This window comes from Thalassophryne amazonica, chromosome 13 (assembly GCF_902500255.1).
Source record: "Thalassophryne amazonica chromosome 13, fThaAma1.1, whole genome shotgun sequence".
NCBI classification, from domain to species: Eukaryota; Metazoa; Chordata; class Actinopteri; order Batrachoidiformes; family Batrachoididae; genus Thalassophryne; species Thalassophryne amazonica.
In genome coordinates this window covers 48,219,702-48,232,826 of record NC_047115.1, presented here as the reverse complement: position 1 = coordinate 48,232,826, position 13,125 = coordinate 48,219,702, and the positions used below count along the sequence as shown (strand labels likewise).

Sequence of the window (13,125 nt, the reverse complement as noted above, 5' to 3'; positions counted from 1 at the left end):
TAAACTGTGGGCCACTCGTGCGGGAGTAATCCCGATCTCAGTCTGAACTGATCTGGACACTCCTGCGTGCAATCCAGTAATAAATACCCGTAAGGTACGCTCGTAGCATCATCAAGTGCCTCCAAAAAAAATTGTTTTCTGCCGGGAAACATTTGCTGAGCCAGAATGTTCATCTGTAACTTGTCTCTGGGATTTTTAAACAGCACCATATAATTACAATTCAAACTGATGGTTCGACTGTATTTCCCTTTATGAAACACGTTCTGTGTGATCATGATGACGCTCATATTCCGGTGATGTCTGTACTGGGTGAAAATTCTTACAACTTCAGGATGATCCGTTGCTTGAAAGATGAGATCGTCCAAAATAACCAGATGGCTCTGACCTTCAGGGAAAAGGCTGTCGTCCAGAAATGAGTCAGGGAGTCCTCTTACAAATTTAATATTTTTATTCTTCAGTTCAGAATACAGAGGTTGTTCAGACGTATACAGCCATACAATGTTGTCAGGCACATGTCTCATAGCGTGGCTACAATTTTCCAGCAATGTTTTCACAAACACAGTCTTTCCCGAACCACTCGGTCCAACGATGAGACAGGAGAATGGGAGCTGAAGTCTGGGGTCAATCTCCACCGTATTTCCAGAGTGAGACATGTTTCAAAATCCGAACGGTTCGGTTTCCCCGTCCTTTAAAAGACGCCGCTTGTCATACACCACCCTGAAGGATTTTTGAAATGACACGTTTGTCAAACTGAAACTGCTTTTATGACGTTTAATTCCCTGCTGCGGCGTTATGATAGATGCAGCGAGGGCGGGATCTTTTATATAACCCTCGACCAGATCTTTGACGCTGTCAAAGTTTATTTTCTGACAGCTTTCGTGGGTTTGAGTGATCCCCTTCACACGCATGACCGTTTTACCTCGTGCGGTTTTATATGCGTAACTTTTAGGTCCCGCCGCTGCAAACTCTGTGATGACGTCGCCGTTCAACTCGTCGGTGAGCTGCCCCAGATAATTACCGGTAGGCAGCGGGGTTTCACCCCGCCTACAAACGTAAATCAGGCTATCGGTATCATAATACAGAATCCTGTCAGGATTTGCCACAGCCTCCATAAAACCGTACAAGGTCAAACGCGCGTACGCCGTTGTAAACGCCGCGATGAAAATATTGACGGTTTTACCCGGTCGGCTGACGTGCCGCGGGCCGTACCTCCATTGAACCATAGCCGCCTGACTGCTGAGGAATGTTAGATATGTGACCTCGTACTCTTCAGAAAACAGATACCTGAACAGATCGTCAGCATTTTTAACGAGCGCGGTCTGCGTCAGATTTGCCCTCTGGGCGAATTTCCCCCAGAAGGAGTTGAGGCAGATCTTAGCCATCTGACGTTTTGCCGGATTGTGACTGATTTTTTCTGGGTCTAAACGAATCTTCTGATTCAGCCAGTAGTCCGTGATGTATTTTTCTCTGCTCTCGGAGTCTTTATCAAATTCGGGAGGGAAACCAGAGGCTTCCTGCTTGTGTTTTAAGAAGGTGTTTATGTACCCCTCAAAGATTTTATCACTTTTTTCCTCAAAATGCCAGACTTCAAAAATCTTAGCTACAGCATAGCCTGTATCCAGAGCTTTGTGGAATTCCGGGGTCGTCCAAGTCCCAGACAGAGCTCTCTGCTGCTGACTGTGTGTGCACGCTGCAGCTTGATTATTTTCATCAGCGCAGGTGCGACACAGAGTAAACACCAGTTTACCGTGAGGAGTTCTGTGTGGGAGGACGGGGAATTTTAGCCCCTGGGGCGGGTACACGATGGCTTTGATGAGCCCGAAATAAGTCCTGGGGTCTCTGAAATTTCTCTCTATAATTTCCGGATGCCCCGTGGGATATGTGAAATTTACGTTAACGTAAGGATACAGCGAGGTCACGTCGACGTAATAGACCGTCTCATCTTGCTCAGCCGTGTACCTCAGACGGGCCGCGCAAGTCCGACCGCCGTATAAAGCGTCGCGAGGTTCGAGGGGCGGCGGTAACCCCCTGCGGGCGAGGAAACACCGAACGCTCTCATCCCTCAGCCTCATTTCAAGCCATTGATGCTCCCAAATTACGTTGAGGGTGACGCCCGGCATAGCCCGCAGAAAGGCTATTTTTTTCTGACACGCTGCGTGGAGCTCTCCAAATGAGGTGTTTGTGAGAGGGTTTATTTCATGCTGTGTAAAACACCTTGCACACCCGTGGTAAAAACATCCGAGAAACTCCCACACTTTTATCCGGCCGTCAATCTGAGCATACCCATCAACATAATAACCTCCTATTTTTTTCTCGCCCCTGTTTAGAGCATGATCGATGATAATGTTTTGCGTCTCAGCAACCCATTCTAACCATTGCACGGCCACGTCCGAATATTTTTTATGCCTCGTTCTATAATTGTCGGCGGAGGGGATCGCCAGCGTTTTTGGAGCAAGAAAGTTAGTTTGGAAGACTTTCATACACGCCGAGGCGATTGTAACGCAGGTAAAAGGATCCACGAGTGTTTCAGCGATGAATTCAGACATAAATTTGGAGCAGGCTGCAGCCAAGATTTTTGTGTCGTTATCACAATACATAACGGCCTCGGCTTTAAAATCGAAAATTGCGTTTTTTTTTCCGCACGTACCACGCGTTAAATTCCTCTCTTTCTCCCTCTGACATATTTGCGACCCCGTAAGCCGCTGAGTCAGGGTACGGACCGACATAGTTCAGATTTTTTTCTGAACTGAACAGGTGCGGAAAGTAACCTTTGCGGATGATTTCGTCTTTCAGCCGGATCCCCAGGGCTTTAGGCATCTGAGATAAGCGCATTGTAAGGAAAGATAACGAATCTATATATTTCTGTTTAAAGGCGGCGTCTGTCATGAGTAATAGTTTACTCCCGGTCATAATCACAGCGGGGGTTACGCCCTGCTGGACTAAATACTTTAGAAGCAAATAGCCGTCAAAACCTTTTGAGTTGTGAGCGATGAACACGTATTCTTTGAATTTTCTCGTTCTAAAATGTTTAAAGAAGCGGGCTACGCAGTCTGTCCCCCATGCGCTCCAAAAATCACCCGTCTTTGTTACAGCGCTGACGTAAAACGGTACGTGTTCCCCGTTATTATCGACATACGTTTCAAAATCATAAAAAACATATTTCTCTGAATGCGTCTCTTCAGCTTTGAGCGGGGTCATATAGCAGAGGTGACCCTCGCTCGGCTCCTGGAGAGCCTCGCCGCATATATGACACCTCTTCTGCTTACACACGTGCGGAGCGCTGTTTTTAGAAAACGCTATGTAATACTCACGTTTACATCGAGAGCATTTTTTTCTGTTATCACACACATTAACGAACTTACCGGCGGAAGGACGATACTTCGGCTGTTTATGCAGGCTGTAACAGGTGGGAGAGCGACACTCCTTGTTACATTCGCTGCAGAATACAGGGTTATTTTTCTCATAACACTGCGTGGATTCACAAATTTTACAATATGACGGACAATTATGGGAGGCGTGGTTATTGTACCCCTCAAAGCAAAACTTACATACATATTTCACTCCCAAAAATCTCTTTAAATCGATGATTCCGTAAAAATGATTATTAAACAGAAAAACGAAAAGAGTTTTCTGCTGCGCCGGTATTCCTGTCTGGAATTTTGTCAGCTTTCTCTCCCCTTCGGCTCTGAAAAACACCACAATTTTACAACCCAGAGCGTTTTCAAATTTTCCCACCTGCTCTAAAGATACCGGCGTAGCTTCCGTTAATCCGACGCTATTTTGTAACGCCAGTCCGCGCTGCTCCGCCTCGTGCGTACTCAGATGAGGATTCAATAACTGAACGAGGTTTATCGCGAAACATAAACTGTTGTCAGGATTATACACGATATTAAGGCATTTGGATTTTTTCCTCAGAACCTCGTGATGGAGGAGGTCATCTATTCTGCGCTTCCCCGCGCCGTTCTGGTTGCGGATGACTTGAACCACTAATTCCAGAGACTCGTCGGCTAAAACGTTGGAATTTGATTGTATCAATCGTTCTAACAGATTTTGGAAGCCCGTCACATCGCCCGCGTCGTTATATGAGCTGATCAAAGCGGCCTCGTTGTAGACTGAGTCCCCACGAATCTCCATTTGGATAAAGTCCCCGGCCCTGGCGTGTGTTAAAGCCTTTTCGACCGAGTTATGAAGAGCCCCAACGACGTTACGGTAAAATTCCGCGTAGTCGGGAATTTCGTCGGCGCGCTGGAAATTGAGAGGCAGCCTGATTTCGATATTGTTAAAAGCAGGTCTCCTGATGACGTTAGCAGCCCCACCGCCCGTCATGGGAGAGTGTCGGCTGGGTCCCGGTCGTGCATCATCTCCGTCTTCCATCAAAACAGAGATCGCCGCGTTTATCGGGGTTAAACGAGCTCTGTTTAAAATCTCTTCTCCGCGCGCATTGCGCGGGGAGGGACTTCTTAAAGGTGAAAAAGCGCGAGCGTCGTTAGGCGTTTGATTTAATTCATCCACCGCGGATTGGACGTGAGGATTAACTTCACACGCGAGGAGGTTTACGGCGTTATTTAACGGAGTCAGACGTACCTGGTTCAACGCCGCGGGACCGGACTCGTCTGGAGGTGAGGTGTGCGGGGGGTCAGGGGGCTCTTCAGTATCAGACTGGACCGTCGAATTTATAGCGTTAATCGCAGAAATGATGTAGGGGTTAATTTCTTCCGATTCTCGTTCAGCCGCTAAATTGTTAAGAGCCTCATTTAACGGTGTTAAACGAACACGGCTTAAAAGTCTCTCTCCGGACTCGATGTTATTTTGAGGCGGCGAATTTAACGCCTCGGGTAATGGGCCATCTGCTCCAGGAGCGCTCCCCGCTGAGTCGATTATTGAAGCGTTTAAATCCAATACACGTCCGAAGTTATTTTCCCGATGTGAATTCTCTCCTTCCATCTTTTAAAATCTGTAGCAGGAAGAATCTACCTCAAGAAATTCAGTTAATATACCTCTTCAAATGAATTCTCCCGTTCCATCGGAATAAGAGAAAAAATAAAAAAATAAAAACAGACTACACATTTTCAAGAAAGTTGCGTGATGAGGTTAATCCCAGCTCAGAATATCTTCGAGCCTTGCGTCTCTGTGGAAAATAGACGGTCTCCCTCCACCGCGTGCTGAAAAAAGAGAAAATCGTTAGTTATTAAATATTTAAAATAAATAAATACATAAACTCCGACTCCTTACCGTGTACATCCGCGGATCGTTTTACGGGTCTCTCCCACTGACCCGCTTCTCCATGGGCTGTGACAGAAAAAATCGGGTTATTCCAGAGTTTTAATCGTGATTTAATCTCGATCGCTGTACTTACATCTGCGTGGTGAAGTCGGGGCTTCCAGCCTTCGAACTTCTTCAGGGGGCTCTGACTTGATTTCTAGAATTAACATAAATAAATGAATACAAAGCATCACCCTCGCAAGCGGATATTCTGTACTATTTCAAATATATTACCGAGGACGGGTCCGAACGCGCTCTGGACCGTCTGCGTGGTTTTGTCTAAAAAAAAAAAAAAAAAAACAGTTTCAGACGGCGTGCATCATTTAAAAACACTCATTTCTATCAAAACAGATTACTTAAATCACTTACCCTGAAAGCTGATGCGGTTTTCGCACTCTGCTCGAAGACAAGAAAACTTAATTAAACAACATGGTTTTCCAGGATTTTTTCCGCAAATTTATTCTATTTTATACCCATAGCTGGGGGTCCAGGCATCTTCACTCTTCACCGGTCGTAGTGGAAATGCTCGCTGACTCGTTCCCAGGGACGTAAGTGATAAGGAGCATTGTTTATTGTTCGGGCTCGGGGCAGCATCTCCGCTCAGCGGGTGTCCCGCGCCCCATGATCGATCGGCTAATATCTTAAAAGAAAACATCATCTGGCGTGAGTGATAAGGAGCATTGTTTATTGTTCTTCGGGTTCATCACCTCGGGGCAGCATCTCCGCTCAGCGGGTGTCCCGCCACACACACACACACACACACACACACACACACACACACACACGCACACACACACGCACTCACACAGACACAGCGTCTGCAACAGGTTTTACAGCCGTGGGGTCATGTTTCCGCGAGCGGCTCTATGCGTGGGTATTTGACCGTCTTGCTGCAAAGACTTACAGCCGAGAGAGACGGGTATTTGTTCCCCTTCTTTAATTTACGAATTAAAAAACAGAAAAGGAAACGTAATAATTTAAGAATTAAAGATATTAAAGGGTCATTAAATAATAGACAGTGATTTATGTTTAATTATTTCAGAATTAGTTAATTCTTTAATACATTAAAAAGATCTAGGTATTTTTAATCGTTCTTTAATTCATGAAATAAAATGACATTAAAATATTAGACCCTGGGTGGGAGGGGAGGTATGGCTTGGAGGCGGTGCTTGGCCGGGGTTAGGGGAGGAGCTTGGGGGTGGGGCTAGGGGAGGAGCCAGGGGCGGAACTAGGGGAGGAGCTGGGGGCGGGGCTTAGGGGCGGGACATACTGACGTCATCGACTCTGATTGGATGTGACGTCATAAGGGGCGGGGGCTCGGAGGCGGGATCAGGGGCGGGGCTTAGGGGCGGGGCATAATGACGTCATCGATTATGATTGGCTGTGACGTCATAAGGGGCGGGGCTTGGAGGCGGGACTAGGGGAGGGGCTTAGGGGCGGGACATAGTGACGTCATCGATTCTGATTGGCTATGACGTCATAGAGGGGGCGGGGCTTAGTGACGTGGCCGATTTTGATTGGCAGCTGTCACTTTTTTGACGAAAGGTGGGTCAGTTTTCTCTCTTATATATATATATATATATATATATATATATATATATATATATGTCCTTGCCTTCGATGAAATGTTTTGAACCCAACTTTAAAGACATGATGTCAGATCAATGACTTTAATTTGAACTTTTCAACAGGCTATCTTACTGTTTTTGTTTGTTTCTCTGTTCTTTTGTTTTAACACACAGCATTTGATACAAAACACTTAAAGTGGAGGTAGCATATATTGGTGAAAATGGACAAAACTGGGTTTTGTGCAAATATTCTCTACAGTTAGTGTACAAGTGTGAATGTGTCTGCAGTAGCTGTGTGAGTAATTTCATAAAATCTACTCCATACACAGCTTTGAAATTTTGGATTCTAATAGTTACAGGTAAGGACCAGTGAATCTCCAGTATGTTGCACTTGTTATTTCACTGAGGCAACATTAACACACACCAGGACTCTAGCAAAAATACTTCATGAATTGCATGCAAACAGAAGTGGCTGCCTGAGCAAGCCCAGACATGTCCCACTGTGCCAACATTCATATGAAAATTAATATATAAAATAAATAAATACAAATTATGTTAAAGAGCATGTGCCAATATAAGAGTTTTACTGGTTCTCATGATCCAAGATGGAATGCATTTCTATAATACTCATATTTCAAGGTGATGCTCAAAGAAGTTACCAATGATTCTCACCTTCACCCATTCACACAGAGCACTACCAAGCAAGCAGTGGCGGACACAGCTAACCAAAAAGTTAGCTTTGATAATTATTAATCCGCTAACTGAAAAGTTATCTTTTATAATGCTAAACCGATAAACTGCTAAAAAAAATTATTGGAAGTTACAGATAACTGATAACTTTTAGTACTGATTTGAACGCAGCCACAACAGATTACACTGTCGGCTTCTGATAAACCACTTTCACTTTAAGCACTGCAGGGGCTGCTGGGTAAATTAAAAAAATCAAGTCAGGCAGTTTGATTCACTAAGGTACATTCATTTTTACAAGTTCATAAATTTTCAAGAGCCACTTACTTGAGGTTTGTGTCGCTTTTGATTGTGTAATGACTACCTTTCGCTACTGGAATGTCACATGAGACAAGTAAAGACACAATTTACAATGACAAATGCCTCCACTCCACAAGGACCAGGATGAGTGTTGGGTGGATCCCAACACTCATCCTCAAGAAAAAGTAACAAAAAGCAAATCAAAAATATGACGAACATATTCTCATGACCTCTGAAAAAGGCCAAGGTTGTTTCTTGTACTGTGAAAAGAGATTGTGTTCTTGGACTACCTTCCAAAGGGCCAGATCATAAGCAGAGTATGCCAACTTGCTGAAACTATCAAGGTGAAAGGGCCAGGAAAGTTGACAAAAGGGATTTGTTTCATCTGTCATTCAGAATTAAGCCATACTTACTTTCTTTTGTTTTCTGTTGAGTGTCTTTGACTTTCTTTGAGTTTCTACAGCATTTAGAGGATATGCAGTATATTAACCAGTATATCATATCCTCAACAGTCTCAGCTCCAGTTTAACACTATTTCCCCCTTTTGTTGATCGAAGGTCAAATGGCAGGTGACCACACCCAACTGGAGTTCCATAATATTGAGACGGGCATTGTGACAGAGAAGCGCTTCATGTCAACGGTGCCTTCCAACTTCATTGGTCACATCCAGAGCCTCTCCTTCAATGGCATGGCCTACATAGACCTCTGTAAAAACGGTGACATTGATTACTGCGAGCTCAATGCCATGATTGGCTTCAAGAACATCATAGCTGACCCTGTCACTTTCAAGTCCCGCTCCAGCTATGTGACCCTGACGGCACTTCAGGCCTACTATTCCATGCACCTTTTCTTTCAGTTCAAAACCACCTCTTCTGATGGCCTCATCTTGTACAACAGTGGGGATGGGAATGACTTCATTGTGGTGGAACTGGTCAAAGGGTAAGTGGAATCTTCAATGCCAAGGCCAAATATGAATGTAGACATATAACCTGATTGCATCAACTTCAACTTGTTTGTGAACAATAACTTCATCTATTTACAGAAAACAAACAAAATCCCTGTTCTTAGGGCTGGCGTTTAGGAGGATTTGTGTATGGATTGCGCACAAAATTGGCTCATATTCGCTTAACATCCGCAATATGCGTGAAACATGCTTGTATGAGTCGGCCAACACCCGCACACATCTGCAATTATCCGCAGAGGCACATTTTCTGTTGCCAGGATTTTTGAGCTGCACAAAATTTTGGCTGCAGATGACATCCGCCTTACATACACAATACAGACACAGTACTTAATCTATGCGCTGTATATCTGCCGTTAACCGCTGATATCCGCAACTGACATGGATTTGTGGCTTGGCAGTGGACTGGGACAATGACAGAAGGTTTGGTTTGGACACAAATGCAAGATTCACAAACATAGCTCTGGTTGACAAACTTTAGTGGTGTGACAAGCAGTGGTCGGTACACGGGTAGACAGTCCAGAAAACACAGCAGCAGTATCATTAACATCAGGCTTAATCGTGGTCAGAACAAACGGGCAGATGGTCGAAAACACTTTGAGGCAGGCAGGACTATGGGACATGAACGAGAGCTGGAAAGAAGGCACAGGGATCATCAATCTGGCAAAGAAACAAAGCAGAATGAGCAGTATATATGCACCCCAGCGACGAGCTGCAAATTGAACACAGGTGAGCATGGAAAGCACTGGAAAGGGGGGTGTGACCAGGGAGAGAGAGAGACAGACACGCCCACCTTTAAAAGAGACAGAGAGACCCAAACAGAAAAGCATCCAACAAGGAGATAAACAAAAAAGAAGACAGCCTACACACAAAAACAGAATGCAACCAAGAAATAAAAGCAGATCAAACACACCCCCTGAAAGTACTCCCCCCAACCCCCCCCCCCCCCCCACCCCCACCCCCACCCCCCAACCCCCCCCCCACTCCACGGCCAGCCCCGGGACGGCCCAGGCAAACCAGGGTGAGCGGCATGAAAGTCGCGAACAAGCATAGGATCCAAAATAAAGTGAGAGGGAACCCACGAGCGCTCCTCGGGACCATAGCCCACCCAATCGACCAGATACTGAAACCCACGACCGCACCGGCGAGAGGCCAGGAGCCAACACACGGAGAAGACCGGGCCACCATCCACACACCGGGTGGGCGGCGGGGGAACGGCAGGAGGGCATAAAGCACTTGACCGAACAGGCTTGACGTTACTGACGTGGAAAGTAGGGTGGACGCGCATGGACCGAGGAAGACAAAGACAGACCGAAACGGGGTTAATGACCCTGGAGACCGGAAAGGGACCGACAAACTGGGGAGCAAGCTTCTTAGGCACAGCCCGAAGCGACAAGTGCCGCGTAGAGAGCCACACCCGCTGCCCAGGGACGTAGGACGGGGCAGCGGACCTCCGTCGGTCAGCGGCCGTCTTATAAGCTTCTACAGAACGGGATAAGTTCAGAGCAGAGTAGCTACCTAAACTCTGTAAGGGAGTTAGAGTATCTCGTCAATAGTTTTACATCCTCATTGAAGACAACTTTGGATGCTGTAGCTCCTCTGAAAAAGAGAGCTTTAAATCAAGAGTGTCTGACTCCGTGGTATAACTCACAAACTCGTAGCTTAAAGCAGATAACCCGTAAGTTGGAGAGGAAATGGCGTCTCACTAATTTAGAAGATCTTCACTTAGCCTGGAAAAAGAGTTTGTTGCTCTATAAAAAAGCCCTCCGTAAAGCTAGGACATCTTTCTACTCATCACTAATTGAAGAAAATAAGAACAACCCCAGGTTTCTTTTCAGCACTGTAGCTAGGCTGACAAAGAGTCAGAGCTCTATTGAGCTGAGTATTCCATTAACTTTAACTAGTAATGACTTCATGACTTTCTTTGCTAACAAAATTTTGACTATTAGAGAAAAAATTACTCATAACCATCCCTCAGACGTATCGTTATCTTTGGCTGCTTTCAGTGATGCCGGTATTTGGTTAGACTCTTTCTCTCCGATTGTTCTGTCTGAGTTATTTTCATTAGTTACTTCATCCAAACCATCAACATGTTTATTAGACCCCATTCTTACCAGGCTGCTCAAGGAAGCCCTACCATTATTTAATGCTTCGATCTTAAATATGATCAATCTATCTTTGTTAGTTGGCTATGTACCACAGGCTTTTAAGGTGGCAGTAATTAAACCATTACTTAAAAAGCCATCACTTGACCCAGCTATCTTAGCTAATTATAGGCCAATCTCCAACCTTCCTTTTCTCTCAAAGATTCTTGAGAGGGTAGTTGTAAAACAGCTAACTGATCACCTGCAGAGGAATGGTCTATTTGAAGAGTTTCAGTCAGGTTTTAGAATTCATCATAGTACAGAAACAAGTTACAAATGATCTTCTTATGGCTTTGGACAGTGGACTTATCTCTGTGCTTGTTCTGTTGGACCTCAGTGCTGCTTTTGATACTGTTGACCATAAAATTTTATTACAGAGATTAGAGCATGTCATAGGTATTAAAGGCACTGCGCTGCGGTGGTTTGAATCATATTTGTCTAATAGATTACAGTTTGTTCATGTAAATGGGGAATCTTCTTCACAGACTAAAGTTAATTATGGAGTTCCACAAGGTTCTGTGCTAGGACCAATTTTATTCACTTTATACATGCTTCCCTTGGGCAGTATTATTAGACGGTATTGCTTAAATTTTCATTGTTACACAGATGATACCCAGCTTTATCTATCCATGAAGCCAGAGGATACACACCAATTAGCTAAACTGCAGGATTGTCTTACAGACATAAAGACATGGATGACCTCTAATTTCCTGCTTTTAAACTCAGATAAAACTGAAGTTATTGTACTTGGCCCCACAAATCTTAGAAGCATGGTGTCTAACCAGATCGTTACTCTGGATGGCATTTCCCTGATCTCTAGTAATACTGTGAGAAATCTTGGAGTTATTTTTGATCAGGATATGTCATTCAAAGCGCATATTAAACAAATATGTAGGACTGCCTTTTTGCATTTACGCAATATCTCTAAAATCAGAAAGGTCTTGTCTCAGAGTGATGCTGAAAAACTAATTCATGCATTTATTTCCTCTAGGCTGGACTATTGTAATTCATTATTATCAGGTTGTCCTAAAAGTTCTCTAAAAAGCCTTCAGTTGGTTCAGAATGCTGCAGCTAGAGTACTGACGGGGACTAGCAGGAGAGAGCATATCTCACCTGTGTTGGCTTCTCTTCATTGGCTTCCTGTTAATTCTAGAATAGAATTTAAAATTCTTCTTCTTACTTATAAGGTTTTGAATAATCAGGTCCCATCTTATCTTAGGGACCTCGTAGTACCATATTACCCCATTAGAGCGCTTCGCTCTCAGACTGCGGGCTTACTTGTAGTTCCTAGGGTTTGTAAGAGTAGAATGGGAGGCAGAGCCTTCAGCTTTCAGGCTCCTCTCCTGTGGAACCAGCTCCCAATTCAGATCAGGGAGACAGATACCCTCTCTACTTTTAAGATTAGGCTTAAAACTTTCCTTTTCGCTAAGGCTTATAGTTAGGGCTGGATCAGGTGACCCTGGACCATCCCTTGGTTATGTTGCTTTAGACGTAGACTGTGGGGGGGTTCCCATGATGCACTGTTTCTTTCTCTTTTTGCTCCGTATGCATCACTCTGCATTTAATCATTAGTGATCGATCTCTGCCCCCCTTCTCGGCATGTCTTTTTCCTGGTTCTTTCCCTCAGCCCCAACCAGTCTCAGCAGAAGACTGCCCCTCCCTGAGCTTGGTTCTGCTGGAGGTTTCTTCCTGTTAAAAGGGAGTTTTTCCTTCCCACTGTGGCCAAGTGCTTGCTCATAGGGGGTCGTTTTGACCGTTGGGGTTTTTCATAATTATTGTATGGCCTTGCCTTGCAATATGGAGCGCCTTGGGGCAACTGTTTGTTGTGATTTGGCGCTATATAAGAAAAAAGTTGATTGATTGATTGATAAAATCGTTCGAGCATACTCCCAGGTTCGCCGGTAACGAAGAATCAAACTGAGAGCCGACGGAACTGATGAGTTAAGGTCGACCGAGGGAAAAAATGCCGGCTGGTGTCCAAAAACCACATGGAAGGGGGAATAACCGGTGGAAGAAGAGGGCAAACTGTTATGGGCAAGTTCGACCCACGGAAGTTGGTCAGACCAAGAGGCAGGGTGCCGCAATGCAAGCACCCGAAGACCTTTCTCTGGGTCCTGATTTATTCGTTCTGCCTGCCCATTGGCCTGTGGATGATAACCCGAAGTCAAACTGGAAGTTACCCCGAGGAGACGGCCAAACTCTC

The 13,125-nt window shown here is 44.9% G+C and overlaps 1 protein-coding gene across 6 annotated transcripts in view; it reads left to right on the top strand.

The window, feature by feature from the left end:
• Window positions 1-13,125, top strand: part of LOC117523030 (neurexin-1a-like) — a 976,202-nt gene that overhangs the window by 489,617 nt on the left and 473,460 nt on the right. For all 6 annotated transcript variants that reach the window (XM_034184449.1, XM_034184443.1, XM_034184445.1 and 3 more), the window contains one exon: window positions 8,375-8,756. In XM_034184449.1, the coding sequence (XP_034040340.1) occupies window positions 8,375-8,756 (382 nt within the window). The remainder of the gene's footprint in view (window positions 1-8,374; window positions 8,757-13,125) is intronic.